The sequence below is a fragment of the Trachypithecus francoisi genome, unplaced genomic scaffold (assembly GCF_009764315.1).
Source record: "Trachypithecus francoisi isolate TF-2019V2 unplaced genomic scaffold, Tfra_2.0 Contig00586, whole genome shotgun sequence".
NCBI lineage: Eukaryota > Metazoa > Chordata > Mammalia > Primates > Cercopithecidae > Trachypithecus > Trachypithecus francoisi.
Genome location: NW_022680749.1, coordinates 5,889,371 through 5,908,963, shown reverse-complemented (window position 1 = coordinate 5,908,963; position 19,593 = coordinate 5,889,371). Strand labels below are relative to the sequence as shown.

The 19,593-nt window shown below is 43.7% G+C and overlaps 2 protein-coding genes across 3 annotated transcripts in view; one reads left to right on the top strand and one right to left on the bottom strand.

Moving 5' to 3' along the window:
* PTEN (phosphatase and tensin homolog) overlaps positions 1-1,972 on the bottom strand; it is a 115,983-nt gene extending 114,011 nt beyond the window's left edge. The window contains exon 1 of one of the 2 annotated variants that reach the window (XM_033215595.1): positions 862-1,972. In XM_033215595.1, the coding sequence (XP_033071486.1) occupies positions 862-940 (79 nt within the window). In that variant the 5' untranslated portion in view covers positions 941-1,972. The remainder of the gene's footprint in view (positions 1-861) is intronic. The other variant, XM_033215585.1, reaches the window with a different exon arrangement.
* KLLN (killin, p53 regulated DNA replication inhibitor) lies at positions 1,883-5,155 on the top strand. Its single transcript, XM_033215623.1, has one exon. It carries the CDS (start codon positions 2,918-2,920, stop codon positions 3,458-3,460), a length of 543 nt encoding a protein of 180 aa, XP_033071514.1. The 5' UTR covers positions 1,883-2,917; the 3' UTR covers positions 3,461-5,155.
* Positions 5,156-19,593: the final 14,438 nt, after the last annotated feature.

Here is a 19,593-nt window from a genome sequence, read left to right as displayed (position 1 = left end):
TGCCACACACAATACCCTTGAACCTACACACTGTCATCTGGGATCAAAAATTACTCAATATCCATTCCATGTTTATGACAAGAGCAATGAATATTAAACGCTACTGAAGTGCAAATTTCAAGCCCTATCCTACATCACCCCATAGGGAGAGAAAAAGGTAAATATAACAAAGATCTAGTAAGAACGCCTTATAAGGTATATTATGGCACTATTGATTTCAAACTACAAAACTTCTAAATACAGTCCAAAGTTGTAACTTAAGTGTAAAACATTAACAAAACTACTTCTTGCACTCAATGTGCACCATATATACTGAAAATTATTCTGCTTCTAAAGTTATGCAAATCAGTCATATTTTAAAAGAATCTATCAATGCAACCCAGGAAACTAAAACAATCACTGCAAGATTCTGATGCAATATGCATACGTGCAACACTAATTTTCATTTTATTCTGATCTAAACCCTTGATCTAGGGCCTAAGCCAAGATTTAATCGAAATATGCTCAACCTCAAAGCGTCTACTTTTTTGTTCTTTTAGGAGACGGGATTACCGAGCTCTCTAATCCACTAACAGCGTACTGTATTCTGTATTAACGGACAATAGCCCTCAGGAAGAGACCGTATAGACAGCCTAAGCAAGCAATCGGTGCCTTGACACTTGCAACCAGGCAAGAGTTCCGTCTAGCCGAACACACCCTAGGTTGAATACACAGAAAAGAAACACAAAATATATGACCTAGCAACTCGACCAGGGTTAAATGTTGTAGTCGCCCAAACTAGGGACATTTTCGCATCCGTCTACTCCCACGTTCTAAGAGAGTGACAGAAAGGCAAAGAGGAGCAGCCGCAGAAATGGATACAGGTCAAGTCTAAGTCGAATCCATCCTCTTGATATCTCCTTTTGTTTCTGCTAACGATCTCTTTGATGATGGCTGTCATGTCTGGGAGCCTGTGGCTGAAGAAAAAGGAGGAGAGAGATGGCAGAAGCTGCTGGTGGCGGGGCTTCTTCTGCAGGATGGAAATGGCTCTGGACTTGGCGGTAGCTGATGCCCCTCGCTCTGCCGCCGCTTGGCTCTGGACCGCAGCCGGGTAATGGCTGCTGCGGCGGCTGCTGGATGGTTGCAGCGACTGGGCCTGCTTCTCCTCAGCAGCCAGAGGCCTGGCAGCAGCGGCAACGGAATGGGGAGAAGGCGAATAATCCTCGGAACGGCTGCCTCCTCCGGCGGCCTCCGGAGCCCGGGCCACGGGGGGTGCGGCGGCGGCGGAGGGGAGGTTTAAAACCGGCCCGGGTCCCTGGATGTGCCGCCGCCGCCGCCGCCGTGTTGGAGGCAGTAGAAGGGGAGAGACCAACTCTCCGGCGTTCCCAGCCCTGGAAATGGTGACAGGCGACTCAGACCCCCTCCCTGGAGCTGCAGCCGCCGCGGCCGCCGCCGCCGCCGCCGCTTCTCCCCCCCGCTCCAGGAGCGGGAGGTGCCGCCGCCGCCGCGCCTCAGCCGGCTCCCGCCCGAGCCCACGGCTTCCACCTTCCCTTTCAGGAGAAGCCGAGGAAGCGGCTGCACGGTTAGAAAAGACGAAGAGGAGGCGAGAAACGCCGCCGCTGCCGCCGCCGCAGGCCGGCCGGCTCCCCTAGGGCGCTGCCCCCGCGGCTGCTCACAGGCGCTGAGAGGGGCTCCGGGCCGCGGCCGCCGCCGTCTCTCATCTCCCTGGCCTGAGCCCGGCCTCGCCTCACAGCGGCTCAACTCTCAAACTTCCATCATGGCTGCAGCTTCCGAAAGGAGAGAACTGAGCGCAGCCGCGTCCCGGCGCCCGAGCGCGTATCCTGCCGCAGTGCATAAAGAGTCCCGCCACATCACCGCCCGCCGGCCTGCCCGCCCCCTCCGCCGCCGCGCCGGGAGCCCGGGCTCCTCGGGAGACCGAGGGGAGGCGGGAGGCAAACGAGAGGCGGACTGGACCGTGCCGGGCGAGGGGAGGGCAGGGCAGGGGGCGGTAGGCGGGGGCAGGAGCGGTAGCTCCCCGTGCCAGCGCAAAGCCCCCAAGCCGTAGGCTCTACTGAGCATGCCCAGTGTGGCTGCCTTGGGCTCGCTCGGGCCAGTTCCGAGCCGCCAGCCTGCAACTGCACTTGCCGCGGCTGCTTTTGCAGCAACGCGAGGCGAGGATAACGAGCTAAGTAAGCCTCGGCCTCTGCCCAGAAACCCCGCCGGAGGCAGGGTAGGCTGTTGCGGGGCAGGGGTGGAGGACTGATGATGAAAGCTGAGATGGGTGCGTTGAGCAGTGTCACTGATTTGAGTCTCAGGTTACCTGTGCACAGGTGGAAAGGACCAGGTGACCACGCTGGTCAGTGTACAGGGAAATGCAGGGACGGTCCCTGCACGGGGAATACCCTCCCCCTGCCTCTGCCCCTGGATTTCCGCGGCGTGGACTGCATTCGCTCTTTTGCATCGCTGTCGATCACAATCGTTCGCAGAGATTTGACTGTAGCAGCCTTTGCCTAGAGATGCCTCCTTCCCCCAACCCTGTGTCCTCAGGATGTCAGTCTTAGCACAAAGAGCAACCTGCTATTGTGTCTCCAGCGTGCATCACCTCATCCGGCTCCCTTGCAGCGCCCCACCTCTCGCTTCCCCGGTAACTCGGCTCGTTTGCCCTAAAAATGAAAGCTCTCAGCCGAGCGTGCTGAACGTGAACACATCGCCGTTGAATTTCCAGGGCCCAAAGGGCACCTATCTAAATGAACTGAAAGAGGATCCCCGTGAGTAGGACGCACCCCGCAGCCCTCTCCTGCGCCCGCTCCGGTGCCCCTAGAAGAGTAGAGCATCTCTCCCCCTCCGGCTCCAAGTCGGTTCGCCGCGTCGGACTCAAGCTTGGTTCTTAGAGACCACCTAGCCCCGCCCCCCTTGGCCTCCGTGAAAACCCGGCGGGATGGATCGCCCGGGGCCAGGCTCCACGCGCCCCGGCCAGACCATGCACGTTCGGGGTTACCGGGTTGAGTGGAAAGTACGGAACGGTAGGAAGCTGCAGCCCAGCGAGTGGGCGGGGCGAGAAGACCTAGGAGGGTTCAAAAGGGGGTGGAAGGATACACGGGCCACAGTCGGAACTACTTTCCGAAGGAGGTCACGTGTGTTCCTAGTTGGGGAACTTTCCAAATTCCCACTCCCCAGTGATAGCTCCGGAGGCAAGTACTCTTCTTCTTTTGCTCGGGGTGTTCTCGCCTGGTGCAGGCAGCAGAACCCCAGCCCTTCCCGCGCCGCGGCGGAAACAGGGACTCGGACCAGCCTCCGAAAGGAGCGCTGTCGGGGCTGGCGCTTGGGGAGCTGGTTACACAAGCACCCACATCCAAACACGTGCCCCCGCCTCCCCGCCTGCTGGCTGCCGCCGATTCTTACAGAACGCGGGGAGAGAGTCCCCAAGCTGGTCCCATTCCTCGCCTGCTACCCTAAGAGCAAGCCAAGGACGGAGACCTGAGACTCCTTGCTCTAGATCGACCTATACTGCGCCTTCCCAAACGTGGGAAAAGGAGCTGGGCGCTAGGGGTCTCGGGCCTCTCCCTCGCTGATGCCCTGCCCCCTTAGGGTGAACCCTTTTAGTTCTGTGCTTGCGGGTATCTCCTGCTGCAGCCCAGAGCTTGCATTCTCTGATGTTGCAACAAACGTCCAGTCACTACCCCTGAGCTGGTGAGCGCGCCCCACCTACTGTAGACTCAGCCAAGTGACTTATCTGGTCTGAGAACCTCGTCAATGGCCGTCAGCCCAGAACAAACCTGTCAAGTCCGCTTACAGCCCCGACTGGGCAGACCTGTCGCCGTGAGAGCTAATTCAGAAATGCAGAGAGTTGGATCGCGCTCCTTCTACCCCGCACCGCACCCGTCAAGGATCTACAAAGCAAGTAGTCGACCCGCTTAAAGAGAATGAGCATCAACACCAGTCTGGGAATTTATTATTTTTTCAATTCCCTTAGGAAGTAGAACTCCAGACGACAATTTGAGTGAAAAAATATCTAAGGAGACCTAGGTTGAAGCACTGAGTTGTTTTTCAAACTTTTGAGAGAATGAGAATCAATCTGCATGTGTGTTCAATAATTGTAAGTGCCTAGGAAAGTCTAAAGAGGATTTATGCTGTATTTGAGAAAGAGGACTGTATATGTGCACATCATAGTTGCAGGCAACCTGTGAAGACTGGAAACCCCAAGAGACCTAGCGCAGAAAGCCACAGGCCATTACCTAACTCTGGGACTACTAATTAAACCTGGGATATTTACAGTGTTCTTAGAGATCTCTGAGGCTCCGTAAAACTTTGCACTTATATACAGCATTTAAGATAGCTCTACAGGAGTTAACAACCTGCTGAAGCTTCAGTGTTGATATTTATTGAAGGCTGGTTTTGTGCATAGTTCTGGTCAGCTTGGGAAAGGCAAGGACCACAGTGGAAAAGGAAATGGAAAGCAACCGGAAAAGAATAAAAGAAAGGCCTCTAGTTGGTTTCCAGAGATGCAGATACTATCCACATAGCCTAGGGTGAACTACAGATTTCATTATTTTATAAATAACCAAGGATAAGGAGTTCCTGATGTCTAGGTGTTCTACTAGATTGCATGGCAAAAACCAGAGCTGTGTTTAATTATCAATTACTGCGTGGTAGAAAAAGGGGGAATGAAGATGAACCTTTAAAAGGGGAGTAGATTAGAGCGGGGTAAAATGTCTCACATTTGTTTCTCAGGTTGCTGATCTTGTCCCCGGAGTCCCTGTTATTAGCACTGCCCTACTCTGCCCCTCCCCTGGAGCCTACCCTAAGTGACAATTAGTCTCGTAGTATCTGAGAACCTCTGAACTCCGCTTTCAGGGAAGAAAATGAAACAAGGATGCATTCCTGTCCCTGGTGCGACAGGGTCCTCTTGGATTCCATGGCACAGAGTTACTCTGGAGCAGAGAGGATTTGCATCACCAGCACTAAAGTGCTGGAATATGAGACCAGCCTCCAAGTACTTCCATCTGGCTGAAAAAAGAAAATGGGAAATGGGTTTTGCTGCTTCTCTAAACATCAGGTCCCTCTACTTCTCTCTAGTGGTGAATGAAAGGATCATCAATGTTGGCAGGTATTTGGCCAGCCCGACAGCAACATCAGGTGGTTATTAGGAGTTGCTGAATAAAATCCTTCTTCTGTTCCTAGTGTTGTTTCTGAAAGAAATACTACTGATGCATCCTTTTCCAATTTTTTGTTTTTCTGTACCTTTCTACCCAAATGGCTGGCCTTATCTAAAGTAAACAAAGTTTCAAAAATAGTACTTTTTTAAAGTTCAATTGAAAATACCTGCTTGGCTGTACAGATATTACAATACACTGGTCTCCAAGCACTTCTTCTTTTTTTTTCTTTTTTTTTTTTTTGAGACGGAGTCTCGCAGGCTGGAGTGCAGTGGCATGATCTCAGCTCGCTGCAACCTCCACCTCCCGGGTTCAAGCAATGCCCCTGCCTCCCCTGCCTCAGCCTCCCGAGTAGCTGGGACTACAGGTACACACCACCACGCCCGGCAAATTTTTTGTACTTTAGTAGAGACAGGGTTTCACCATGTCGGTCAGGATGGTTTCATTCTCCTGACCTCGTAATCCGCCCGCCTCGGCCTCCCAAAGTGCTGGGATTACAGGTGTGAGCCACCGTGCCCGGCCGCACTTAGTTCTTTACCTGTCTGGATTCAGAACCAGAATACCATAGGGAGAAGTAGAAGTTTATAATAAAGGGAGAATTATATAAAGCTTCAAGGTGACTGTAGATTGATTAGTGAGCATGATAAACCAGCTTTAATTATCGTTTCTAACAGCTGATTCCAAAACTCTATTGTTACTACATTAAAATAATGTCCAAAGAAAATATCTTTCTTATTTTCTTTGATAAGCGAAATGACCAGCAACTTGATGTGGACGATATAAATACTTCATGTGCTCTTTGTAGGTCCTCTGCTAAGATGTCTTTTGTGTAAACACTCTGATCGCTATAGTGCCTTTCTCATCTCCCATACACTGACCTTTCAAAAAGGGATCTAACTCAGTAGCTTTAATTTTTAAACAATCTTCTCTATCTCTGTCTGTTTAACTACTGTTTTCTAAATAATACAGAATATAAAAATATAATCATTGGACTGAATTTAAATCCATTCTTCCAAGAGTCTGAGGTTTTCCCCTTATTTCATTTATCCTAATAACAAACATTATTGTTCTTTCAATACAGATAATTTTAAGACATTCTCCAAAAGGCACTACTGTGGGTCATACAAGTAACTATATTCTAAAAGAGAATTTTCTATTATTGTCTACAAGCTTCCCATGTCCCAAATCTCTCCTGAAGCTATTTCAGATGCCACGGTGTCATCTTTCACATCTTGGTAGAGAGATGTGCTGTATGAAATCATCATTCTCAGAGAAATAAGGGTTGAGTTGGTTGCTCCTGAGAACCACAGAGCAGACCAGGTACTCACTGTGTCCAAGTGGCATTCCGAAATTTTGTCTTGGACCATGGAGCAATACAAATAAAAAAGACCTAACATGACAAGACACCTTTGACTATGTTAGTCTCCAAGCTAACACTGGCTACCAGTTATTCCCCTTAATACTAACTCTAGCCATATAGAACACATAGTTTGTTTTTTAGACCTCCCAATAATAGAAAGAGGTAATTCCCATATACCAGCAAATATTGGGACACCTACCAGGTGCTTCACAGAATAACCCGAATTTTTTTTTTTTGAGACGGAGTCTCCCTCTGTTCCTCAGACTGGAGTGCAGTGACATGATCTCGGCTCACTGCAACCTCTGCAGAATAGCCTGAATTTGTCTAGGTAGAGGGACATTGAGAAGGAGCCAAGACCCAGCTCTGCCTGACTCCTACAATTTTCCCCTGCAAAACATCCTTCTGGCCTCTGAGGCATCACAAAAAAACAGCACCTTTTTCAAAGAGAAAATGCATGGGACAAACAGCCCTGGAGCATGAAAAAAGGCAGACTTACAGCTTATCTGCTTTTTCTTTTTTTTTTTTTTTTTTTTTTTTTGAGACGGAGTCTCACTCTGTCGCCGGGGCTGGAGTGCAGTGGCCGGATCTCAGCTCACTGCAAGCTCCGCCTCCCAGGTTCACGCCATTCTCCTGCCTCAGCCTCCCGAGTAAGTAGCTGGGACTACAGGTGCCCGCCACCTCGCCCGGCTAGTTTTTTTGTATTTTTTAGTAGAGACGGGGTTTCACAGTGTTAGCCAGGATGGTCTCGATCTCTTGACCTCATGATCCACCCGTCTCGGCCTCCCAAAGTGCTGGGATTACAGGCTTGAGCCATTATCTGCTTTTTCTTTCCTTCTTTTCCCTTATCAAGACTCCACACTCCAGAATCTTTTTTTGCGCATCCTCTTGAGGGTAGGGGATCTTATCCCAATTCATTTATTTAATGATTCAATCAACAAATATTTGGGAGCCTATTAAGTGGCAGTACAGTTCTAAGCTCTATGGACAGAGCAGTGACTACTATGGCATATAGTGTTCACCGTCACGGAATTTAGTCTGCATTGAAAACTTGACTTCTATGGCTGACGTTGTTACAACCTCTTCCCAGCCCATAGAGTAAAGGTAAAGCAACAGAAAATACCCTGACATTTTATAATTACATTGTTTTGTTTTTGAGACATAGTCTCGCTCTGTTGCCCAGGCTGGAGTGCAGTAGCACAATCTCAGCTCACTGCAACCTCTGCCTCACGAGGTGCTCAAGCGGTTCTCCTACCTCAGCCTCTCGAGTAGCTGGGATGACAGGCATGCACCACCATGCCTGGCTAATTTTTTGTTTTTTTAGTAGAGACGGGGTTTCGCCACATTGGCCAGGCTGGTCTTGAACTCCTGGTCTTAAGGGATCTGCCCTTCTCTGCCTCCCAAAGTGCTGAGATTACAGGCATGAGCCACTGCACCTGGCCGGATAATTGTTTTCAATTATCTATTGCTGCATAAATTGCCTTAAAACTTTCTGCTGTCTTCCTCTTGGGACCCAGGCACTGTGTAAAGAAGTTTGGGCCGGACCACAGAATGATGAGCAACCACAGCAAGAAAGGAGTCCCTAACCATTTTAGCTACTTTAACTGAGGTCCCAGACATGTGGGAAGCCATCTTGGACATTTCAGACCCAGCCAAACTCACAGCTGAATAAAGCACATGTCTGACCTGAACTGATACCATGGGGGCCACTTAAAACTTAGTGGCTCAAAACAACTACCACCATTTACTTCCTCACAATTCTGCAACTGGGGAAGGGCACAGCTGGGCAGGTTGGCTCCCTCATGACATCAGCTAGGGTCTCACATGTGCTTTATTCAGCTGTGAATTTAGCTGGGCCCGGAGTGTCCAAGATAGCTCACCACATGTCTGGGACCTCAGCTAGAGTAGCTAAAAATGGTTAGGAGCCTCCTTTCTTGGTGTGGTTGCTCATTATTCAGTGGTCCAGCCCAGGGTTCTTTACACAGTGCCTGGATCCCAAGAGGAAGACAGCAGAAACTACAGGGTCTCTGAAATCCTGGGTTCAGAAGTTCCAGAATGTCATTCCACTTTATTCTCTTGACCAAGCAAGTCACAAGGACAGCCCAGATTCAAAAGGAAGGGAAAGATACTCTACTCTTTGATGGAAGTAGCGGCTGGGATAAGAGAAATTGTTGCCAGTCAATTTGGGGAATAGTCTATCATGATCCATCCTCCAGCTACAACAGTATACATATGCACATATATGCACGTGTGCGCACAAACACACACACACGACATACAGAATACATTCACTCCCTTTCTCCAAAACTATTATTCTGTATAGCATCAGTGTTAAAGTTCAAGATCTAGTAATATATACCAGGCTCAGATGTGGATGAGGCATTTCAGATGCAGCTTCTCTTCATCTGGAGACCTGTTAACTAAAAGACAAGTTACATACACAACATACAATACTGAAAAGGGGATAGGATAACTGCAGTAGACACGCCTGTTTGAAAATGGGGAAAATGGAGGGCAAATGGCAGTCATTAGTCCATAGAAATTCTGAAATCCTGCCAAGCACTGTTACCAGTCCTCTGAGGATCAAGTTCCCCATTAGTACCTAGGTTGGCCTCCCTCAGAATAGTTTCCCAATGCATTGTTCTCAAGAGCTCTTAGTTCCACCCTCTGGGGTCTAGACCAGGATCTCTGAATCAATTTTCCTTTTTCATAAGAAACTGCCTTCCTTGAACAGAGGCTTCAGAAATAACACAACACATCTACAACCATCTGATCTTTGACAAACCTGACAAAAACAAGAAATGGGGAAAGGATTCCCTATTTAATGAATGGTGCTGGGAAAACTGGCTAGCCATACGTAGAAAGCTGAAACTGGATCCTTTCCTTACACCTTATACAAAAATTAATTCAAGATGGATTAAAGACTTAAATGTTAGACATAAAAACTCTAGAAGAAAACCTAGGCAATACCATTCAGGACATAGGCATGGGCAAGGACTTCATGTCTAAAACACCAAAAGCAATGGCAACAAAAGCCAAAATTGACAAATGGGATTTAATTAAACTAAAGAGCTTCTGCACAGCAAAAGAAACTACCATCAGAGTGAACAGACAACCTACAGAATGGGAAAAAATTTTTGCAATTACCCATCTGACAAAGGGCTAATATCCAGAATCTACAAAGAATTTAAACAAATTTACAAGAAAAAAATCAAACAACCCCATCAAAAAGTAGGCAAATTATATGAACAGACACTTTTCAAAAGAAGACATTTATGCAGTCAACAGACACATGAAAAAATGCTCATCATCACTGGCCATCAGAGAAATGCAAATGAAAACCATAATGAGATACCATCTCACACCAGTTAGAATGGTGATCATTAAAAAGTCAGGAAATAACAGGTGTTGGAGAGGATGTGGAGAAATAGGAACACTTTTACACTGTTGGTGGGAGTGTAAACTAGTTCAACAATTGTGGAAGACAGTGTGGTGATTCCTCAAGGATCTAGAACTAGAAATACCATTTGACCCAGCCATCCCATTACTGGGTATATACCCAAAGGATTATAAATCATGCTACTATAAAAACACACACACAAGTATGTTTACTGAGGCACTATTCACAATGGCAAAGACTTGGAACCAACCCAATTGTCCATCAATGATAGACTGAATTAAGAAAATGTGGCACATATACACCATGGAATACTATGCAGCCATACAAAAGGATGAGTTCATGTCCTTTGTAGGGACATGGATGAAGCTAGAATCCATCATTCTGAGCAAACTAACACAAGGACAGAAAACCAAACACCGCATGTTCTCACTCATAGGTGGGAACTGAACAATGAGAACACTTGGACACAGGGCAGGGAACATCACACACCAGGGCCTGTCGTGGGGTGGGGGGATGGGGGAGGGATAGCATTAGGAGATATACCTAATGTAAATGACGAGTTAATGGGTGCAGCACACCAACATGGCACAAGTATACATATGTAAGAAACCCGCATGTTGTGCACATGTACCCTAGAACTTAAAGTATAATAAAAAATAATAACAAAACAAAACAAAAAATAAAGTAGATATAAATATAAGTGCAGAACTGCTTTGAGTGGCTACACTGGGCACATCACTTGTGGGTTAGCCCTGCTCTGCAAGGAGCACTACCTCTGCTGCGGTACACTGCTGCTTCAATAAAAGTTACTACCACCACCAAAAAAAAAAAAAAAAGAATCTGCCTTCCTTTTACAGTTAAATAACTCTCTCACCCTGCTTCCTGCCTGTAGGAAGTTGGGGGCTTGGGAGGTTGTTCATTTTGAACTGTCTCTTCCTTAGTCCAAGCTGGTGCAATTTTATCCATATAACTCTTTAAAATTTTGTGACTCTTACTGGAGTTCACTTCTTGCCCACAAAGCAACATCAATAATTCTTTCAAAAACAAACCTCTCTGCCTGTAGTCCTAGCACTTTGGGAGGCCAAGGTGGGAGGACTGCTTGAGGCCAGCAGTTGGAGACCAGCCTAGGAAACATAGTGAGACTCTGTCTCTGAAAAAAATTAAAAATTAAAATTTAAAATTTAAAAAAACCTCTCTTTACTGTGGACCTGTAGAGGTAACTACTGTGGGACAACACTTAAGATTCTTAGAAGACCTTTTGTCTAGATGAGGGCAATATCTTAAATATTTTAGAGGTCTTAGCACCGAGTCTTGATAGGATCTTTACCTTGAGGCCAATTCTACAGGCAGGCCCTTGAGGCCATTTCTTACTTTGAGAATCTTTCTGGCATAAAAAGACTCTGCATAAAAATGGGATAGTTCCTTTTTTAACACATCTCTGTCTCTTGTGATATCATCATACATCACTTGTGTATCTTTGTACATCCCTAAAAGAAGCCAACTGTCACTCTGAACATTCAGCCTGAATGTTGCCAAATCCACAAGTTTATTAGGTATACTTTCTATCTTCTGTGTTTTACCGTATATCTGGCCACAAGGGTTGTCAAACATTTTGCTGCTGCTAACACCATTTCTCCAACCTTCAATAGCAATTTTCTCACTGCTCTTACAGCTCTATTACAAGTCTTTTCCCCAGACTAAGGAGACATATCAACTAAAAGCAAGTGAAGGAACCTGGATTAAATGTTGGAACAGAAAAAGAACATCACTACAAAAACAAGTGAATTTCATATAAGGTTTGTACCTTGTGTTAATTTCCTGGTTTTGATCATTGTTCTGGGGCTATTAATAAGTTATTGGCCAGGAACCATGGCTCATGCCTGTAATTCTGACACTTTAGGAGGCTGAAGTGGGAGGATGGCTTGAACCCAGGAGTTCGAGACCAACCTGGGCAAGAGAGTGAGACCCCCCCATCTCCTGAAAGCAGGGAATTTTTTTTTTTTTTGGCAGAATCTCACTCTGTTGCCCAGGTTGGAGTGCAGCAGTGCAACCTCGGCTCACGGCAACCTTCACCTCCTGGGTTCAAGCAATTCTCCTACCTGAGCCTCCCAAGTAGCTGGAATTACGGGCACGTGCCACCACGCACAGCTAATTTTGTATTTTAGTAGAGACAGGGTTTTGCCATGTTGGCCAGGCTGGTCTTGAACTCCTGGCCTCAAGCGATCCACCCACCTCGGCCTCCCAAAGTGCTGGATTACAGGCGTAAGCCACTGTGCCTGGCCAAGAACCCCATCTCTTAAAAAAAAAAAAAAAAAAAAAGAGAGCTATTAATACTAGGCCTGCTGGATAACAAGCATACATAAACCCCACACCAGGTCAGGCATGGTGGCTCACTCCTGTCATCTCAGCACTTTGGGAGGCCAAGTGGGTAGATTGCTTGAGCTCAGGAGTTCGAGACCAGCCTGGGCAACATGGAAAAATCATGTCTCTACAAAAAATACAAAAATTAGCTGGACATGGTGGTGTGTGCCTGTAGTCCTAGCTACTTGGGAGGCTGAGGTGGGAAGATTACCTGAGCTCCAGGAGGTCGAAGTTGCAGTGAGCATCGACCGCACCACTGTACTGCAGCCTGATGACAGTAAGACCCTGTGTCAAAAAAAAAAAAAAAAATTCATACCATTTTTGCAACTTTTTTCTAAGTCTAAAATTTCTTCTAGGCCACACACGATGGCCCACGCTTGTAATCCCAGCACTTTGGGAGGCCAAGGCAGGCAGATCACTTGAGGTCAGGGGGTTTGAGACCAGACTGGCCAATATGGTGAAACCCTGTCTCTAAAAAAAATACTAAAATTAGCAGGGAGTGGTGGCACATGCTTGTAATCCTAGCTATTTGGGAGGCTGGGGCAGGAGAATTGCTTGAACTTGGGAGGTGAAGGTTGCAGTGAACCAAAATCACACCACTGCACTCTAGCCTGGGTAACAGAGCGAGACTCCGCCTCAAAAAAAAATTATTTTAAAATAAAATATTTAAAAACCAAATTAGTTAGGCATGGTGGCTCATGCCTGTAATCCCAGCATTTTGGGAGGCTGAGAGGGAAGGATTGCCTGAGGCCAGGGCAACATAGCAAGACCCCAGTCTCTACAAAAAAATAATAATTAGCTGGGCATGGTGGCTTGTGCCTGTAGTTCTAGCTACTGGGGAAGCTGAGAAAAGATTCAAGGGAGGGGAAACAGACTCCATCTCCTTTTGCTGGGAAGGGTGGCATGTGTGTAGAGGCATGGAGGAATTGTTGGTGGCCGTCTTCCACAATGACCCTAGTCCTCTCCCCTATAGATAACCCCCAAAACAGACCATTTAACATCGTCCTTCTCTCAGGTCCGTTCTGCCTAGAATATCTGTCATTTAAGAATCCGATCAGCTGACAATTTGATTAGCAACTGAATGTTTTCAGTTGTTTTCTATTTTGCTCCTTAATCTTCCAGTTTCGTAACGTGCTTACTCATCTATTTTACATGTATAATTCTACTCTAGGACTAATGTATTTCCCAAAAGATTCATTAAAATTCAATGAAATAAAACAAAAGTGATTATATATATATATATATATATACATGTGTTTGCATAAATACATAGAAATTATCTGGAAGAATAAACAAGAGATGAGATAACACATTATTTCTGAGGGCAGGATAGAGAGGGAAGGATAGAGAGGGATCTTTCAAGGAAGATAAATTTCTCTTTTTATTTGTTGCTTTTTATATGGTTCAAAGGTTCTTTACAATGATTATTACTTTTATAAGGTAGAAAGGTGATTTCATCCATTAGAATTAAAACTAAAAATATATGTCTATTATCAAGAGAATGTTAAAAAACCAGGAAAGAAGCTTGATTCTAATTTTATTTTAAAATAAATGAGCACCCTAAAGAATTTCCAGAATTTAAGCATAAAGGTCTGTTTGGTGTTTGCTGGACACCATAGGAATACGTGGGAATATCTGCCATAAATGGTACATGGTAGAGATGTATGGTAGACAGGCTGTATCTTATCCTGAATACCCTTTCTTCCTCAGATCAATGGTCTTGACCAGATCTATTTTTCACTCTTTGTACTATTTAATAACTTTTCCTGCTCAAAGAAAATGTCCTCCAAAAATAATCATATGACAGCACAGTACCCCACCTTCTTCCATTCAATAGAGTGGCAGACCGCTTTATCAACCAGTGCATAATAGCTAGAAAAAACTTCATAGATCTGCTAGTTTACCAATCTCATTTTACAAATGAAGAAACTGAGGCCCAAAGGGTTTGCATGTCCCAGATTACATAGCAACTCAATGAGGGATCCTCAGTTAGAGCCTGGAGAATTCCCTGTTATACCCTATCAGTGAATAAAGATGGTAAGAAAGTCTAGCTTGTATAGAAACATAAACGAGTTAGTTAGAAATTTGACTAGAGATGGCTTTTAATGACATTTTCAAGGCTTGGAAAGGAGTGAACAAAGAAAACAAGGAGACTGCTTAAATAGAGATGATAAATAGGGTTTGGGATGGAGAAAAACAGGTATAAGTGAATGAATGATTCCCCATGTTCACTCTCTAACCTTAAATGTCCTGAAATTAGCCCATGATGCCTTAGTACCTTAAGGATCAAACATTAAAACATGAATAGCCACATGCTGCAAATTTGTTTCTCCTCCTCAGTTCCTAAGATTACTAGGAGAGTGTCTTTCAGACAAGAATATAAGGGAGGCAGCCATTATATGTGGACCAAAGACAGAAAAGGGACTCTTTTGAAAGGAAGGAGGAAGGACTCTTTTGAAAGGAAGGAAACACCAAACCTACAGGGAGCAAGGAGAACGCTGCCACCTGCTGAAGAGTTGGAGTCAGTGAAAATGCTGCCGTGCAGTTACAGTCAGCACCTTCATCATGGCTCAAAATTAGAGAATCTCTTCGCAGTCTGAGGCAGGTCAGTGCTGAGAGAAAGCTTAATTCTAGATTTAATCAGGCCAATGTGTGCTGGAGAAAGGTTAGTTTGTCTCTGGTATGAGGTGGTAGAGGTCTGCATATCTGCTTCTCTTTCTTGCACAAATATTTATGCTTACTAGCTTTGAATTTTTTCCCAAAACCTAAATTTCAAAATACTAACATATCCTCGGATGAGTCTAGATAAAAGTGATATAAGAAAAGGCAACACAAGGAACTTTATTCAAGTAATGCATGCACTAAGTTAAAAATTCTCCAGGGCTCACCACTATCCTTCCCTACATAAGTGACTTCCTCCTCTTCCCCCACCCCCGCCTCTGCCACGCCCCACCCCCCAGAGCTTTCCATTTCTTCTTCTTCTATTCATATACAAATATACACACACACACCAAGGACAACTGCAGTTGCCAATCCTTTGTATAAGACCTCAGTCTTTACCTTCTCATCCATCCTTCTACTCTCCTTTCTCCTGCCCTGTCTTGCCATTCTTTCTTCCAATCCCTATTTTTCTCCTCTTGACCTCTATCTTTCAAGATTCCCCTTATTAATATACAAGAAACTGATATGGCTGAGAGATCCCGTGGGAAGGTGATATATACAGGACTGCCAAGTTACACAACTCCAAGGCCACAATTGGTATCATATGTGATGCTGTTGTTTTGTACCTTTTGATTTTTCAACCATATAAATGTGTAGTAGCTTTAATTTATATTTAATCTTTTTTAATCTGACCTTGGTCCCCAACGGTAGACCACTGTTTAATTTCATGGTTACACTAAATAATGAAATAAAGCAGTTCTAGACCCTGCCCAGTTATACGTCTCTTATTAAACAATGTTTTAGGATCAATAGAATAAGTTCAAAAAATACTCCTATTGTGATTTAGATTTTTCTCTCTTATAGGAACTTCAGAAAGAATACCATAGAAAAACCTAATGTTGTCAGAACTAGTTTAGGAGGGAAATTTTAACTTTTCTAAAGACAATAGAACAGTTCCCTTTTGTAGATTTTGGTTACTTAATTGTACTAAATGTGTTACATTTCATTTGTTTTTTTGTTTTTGTGATGGAGTGCCCAGGCTGGAGTGCAGTGGGGCAATCTTGGCTCGCTGTAAACTCTGCCTCCCGGGTTCAAGCGATTCTACTGCCTCAGCCTCTCAAGTAGCTGGGACTAGAAGTACACACCACTATGCCAGGCTAATTTTTGTATTTTTAGTAGAGACGGGGTTTCACCATATTGGCCAGGATGGTCTTGAACTCTTAACCTCAAGTGATCCACCTGCCTCGGCCTCCCAAAGTGCTGGGATTACAGGTGTGAGCCACCGCACCTGGCTTAAATGTTTACATTTATTAAAGAAGGTACAGGTTTGCACTGCAGGGAACTCTAAAGAAAAATGAAGTCTGTAAGGAAAGTCATGGTACTTGAAAATTAATTTGGGAATATTTCAAATCCTTAACATAAATTTTATGAAGTCAGGGAACTGGGAGAAAGCTAATGGATAGAAACCGACCATTTTCAGAGAAATAAAAATAACCTCATTTACATACATGGCTCTGAGCCATAAGTCATTTCTGAAATTTCTTTTCTGGACATGGTATCTTTGTCTTGGCTAGCTCCCAGGGTGCAGCCCCAGGCCATTGGCTGCTCACACTCTTGGGACCACTCTTTTCCTATATCACCTGTTGAAACAAGTAAGAGGGAGGACTTAATTAAGATGTGCTTTATTCTTGTGTTCTTGTAGACTTGTTCATTGTAAAATAGGATTTTCTCCATTTCAAATCTTGTTTATTTTACAATGTTGTGGCATTTCTCCTATTAACTGGTCAACTTTTCCTTATGACTTGAATTTGGCACTTTAAATGTTCTCACTCCTTTAAAGTAGAATTAAACTGAGTCCTACTTGAGAATGGCCATTATTCTGTTTTTGGAATGTACTGTCCTTTGCAACTACATCCAGAAATCTCCAAACCAAAAAATGTTTGCCCTTATTCTTTTTTGTCCTTTACCTTATTCAGGGCAAACATTTTCTGGTTTGCAGATTTCTGGATGTAGTTACCTTGGTGGTTTAGTGGGCTTGAGTTTGTTTCAGAAGCTAAGTCAAGCAATCCTGACCCCTAGTTCTCCCAAACTGCACAAATTATTTCTAGTAACCTTCTCCACTAGACATGTGTTTATTTTGCAATTAATAAAGGGTAAAGAAGGCCTTAAAGGCATTTGTGCTTCAGGGCACTCAATGTAAATGAATTACAGTGCTCTTTGTATAACATCTTGGTTGATGGTAGACTAATGATGCCCTTTAAAGAAAGAAATGTGGGAATCATGAATAAAAATACTTCCAGAAATTATCAAAAGCCACATTATAGAAAGAAATTTTGTGTCTCATAGAACACTGATGGATTATACTACTCATTGGTCACTAGTTATTTGAATAAGGCGACCAAGGGATTTTCCCAAATTTAGAAGATTCCTAAGACTTACATATATGGACCTTCAGAGGGACTGTTCCTGAGTCTTTGAGGGGCACAGCAATGTCCTCAGTGATGTGGCTTCAGTGAAACAGTCACACAACTTAGGAGACTCCAACACAAGCAATTCCACTTTTGGGTATAAGCATCAGAGTAGTGGTCTTCAAACTGGAGAAATAAGGTTCTTAGTTTCAAGAGAATCAATTCCAGATCTTTAACTTCCATATATGCTTTCTTCTAAACCTGATGTGCCTGAGAACTAGTGTAGTCAAGTGGACCTAGTAGTTCCATGTCCTCATCTCCCCTTTCACAGTGCCCTTTATCCCACTTTAAAAGGGAAAAGAATACCCCTCTCCATCTGAACGCTGAAATGATGTACTGCCTGAAAGTGTAAAAACCTGCAAGGAGCTAAAGAGATCATCTGCAATAATGATATTGCTGCTAAGTAGCTGAATAATGTATTAACAAACCCTTTTAAAGTTAACCTGTTTAATATTAATTTTTTTTCTGGTAAATTGAAAGAGAACCTATTCAAACTATTCATTGAAAAATCATTAAAACTAAGATCACTAAGTGATGTGTGACATATATTTGGGAAGCTTTCAAACAAATGAGTAATATTGCTAAAACAATTCCTCTCACTCACCATCTACTTATGTGAATAATATTACTCAGTGTTTACAATATAAAAGCAAAAACTAGGGATAAATGATCTAATGCTGAACTTGTCTCCTTCTAGGAATATGTAAAATTCATTTATGATGTATAAACCAATTTTTTAAGCCCAGCTGATTTTTTTACATTTAATAAGTATCAAAATTTAAAAGTATTTACTTGATTATACAAAAATACTAATGATAATTTGGAATAATTTTTAACACTGAGGAGCATTATGGTCAAGAAAGTTTAACACAATTTAAATTTTTATATAAAATTTGTTGCATGGAACTATGATACAGTCATCATCAATAAAAGATATCCACACATAATATACGTTATATCCAAATAAAAATCTGTATCAAAATTGGAAAAAAAATTCAAGTTCAAAGAGAAAAAAGAATGATGTAAAATTTCCCATTGTAAAGAAAGCTTGTTCATTTTTTAAATGTTTTGATGGATAATGGCAACAAATTACCATGGTATTTATGAATATTGGATACATTTAAGAATTCTACTTTAAATGCTACATAGGCCAGGCACAATGGCTCACGCCTGTAATCCCAACACTTTGGGAGGCTGAGGCGGGTAGATCACCTGAGGTCAGGCGTTCGAGACCAGCCTGGCCAATATAGCGAAACTCTGTCTCTACTAAAAATACAGGTGAAACCCCGTCTCTACTGAAAATACAAAAAAATTAGCAGAGCATGGTGGCAGGTGTGTGTAATCCTAGCTACTAGGAAGACTGAGGCAGGAGAAAATAGTTTGAACCCGGGAGGTGGAGGTTGCAGTGAGCTGAGATCGTGCCATTGCACTCCAGCCTGGGTAACAAGAGCAAAAACTCTGTCTCAAAAAAAAAAAAAAAAAAAAGTTACATAACTAGGAAATTACTTCCTTTGCACCTACTTAAACTTACAATAAACAAAGTTCAATTCTAACTCGACCATGTGTAAGGAGGAAAAGTTTTTCCAAATTGTTTGTGGGATAAGCTAACAAAAAAGTTTAAAGACCCTTACTCTAGCAAAACTGTCATATATTGAAAGCAGAAACACGTATAGGGAAATTCATGTAAATATTATTTAAAACAGCAAGAAATTAGAACCTAAATGTTCCATATAGATAAATCAAATGTGGTATGTTCATATGATAAAACATTATGCAACAGGTTAAACAAATAAATTAGATGAATTTATCAACATGGAAATATTGCAAGCTTTATCAGATACTAGTTAAATCTGATTCTCAGAATTACATTGGGCTCATCCTTCTTTCACTTCTCATTCTTCTCATGACAGAGAAACCCATCCAGAAAGTAGAATAGGTGTGACATTGCCCAAACTTCGGCCCTGAAGCAGAGAACTCTGAGTGGGTATGTAACATGATCACATCGCAGTTCTAGTCATGGAGCCCTCATAGTTATGTAAGGTATTTTAATGACTACACTTGCTGGGAGTGGAAGGGAGATTAAACAGCTCAAATAACCAATTAGGAGGAAAAGGATTCCCTCATCATCTAGTCTTGCGTGACATAATGACGTTTCTGTCAACAACAGCCCGCATATGCCAAGGCAGTCCCATGATTATAATGGAGCTGAAAAAT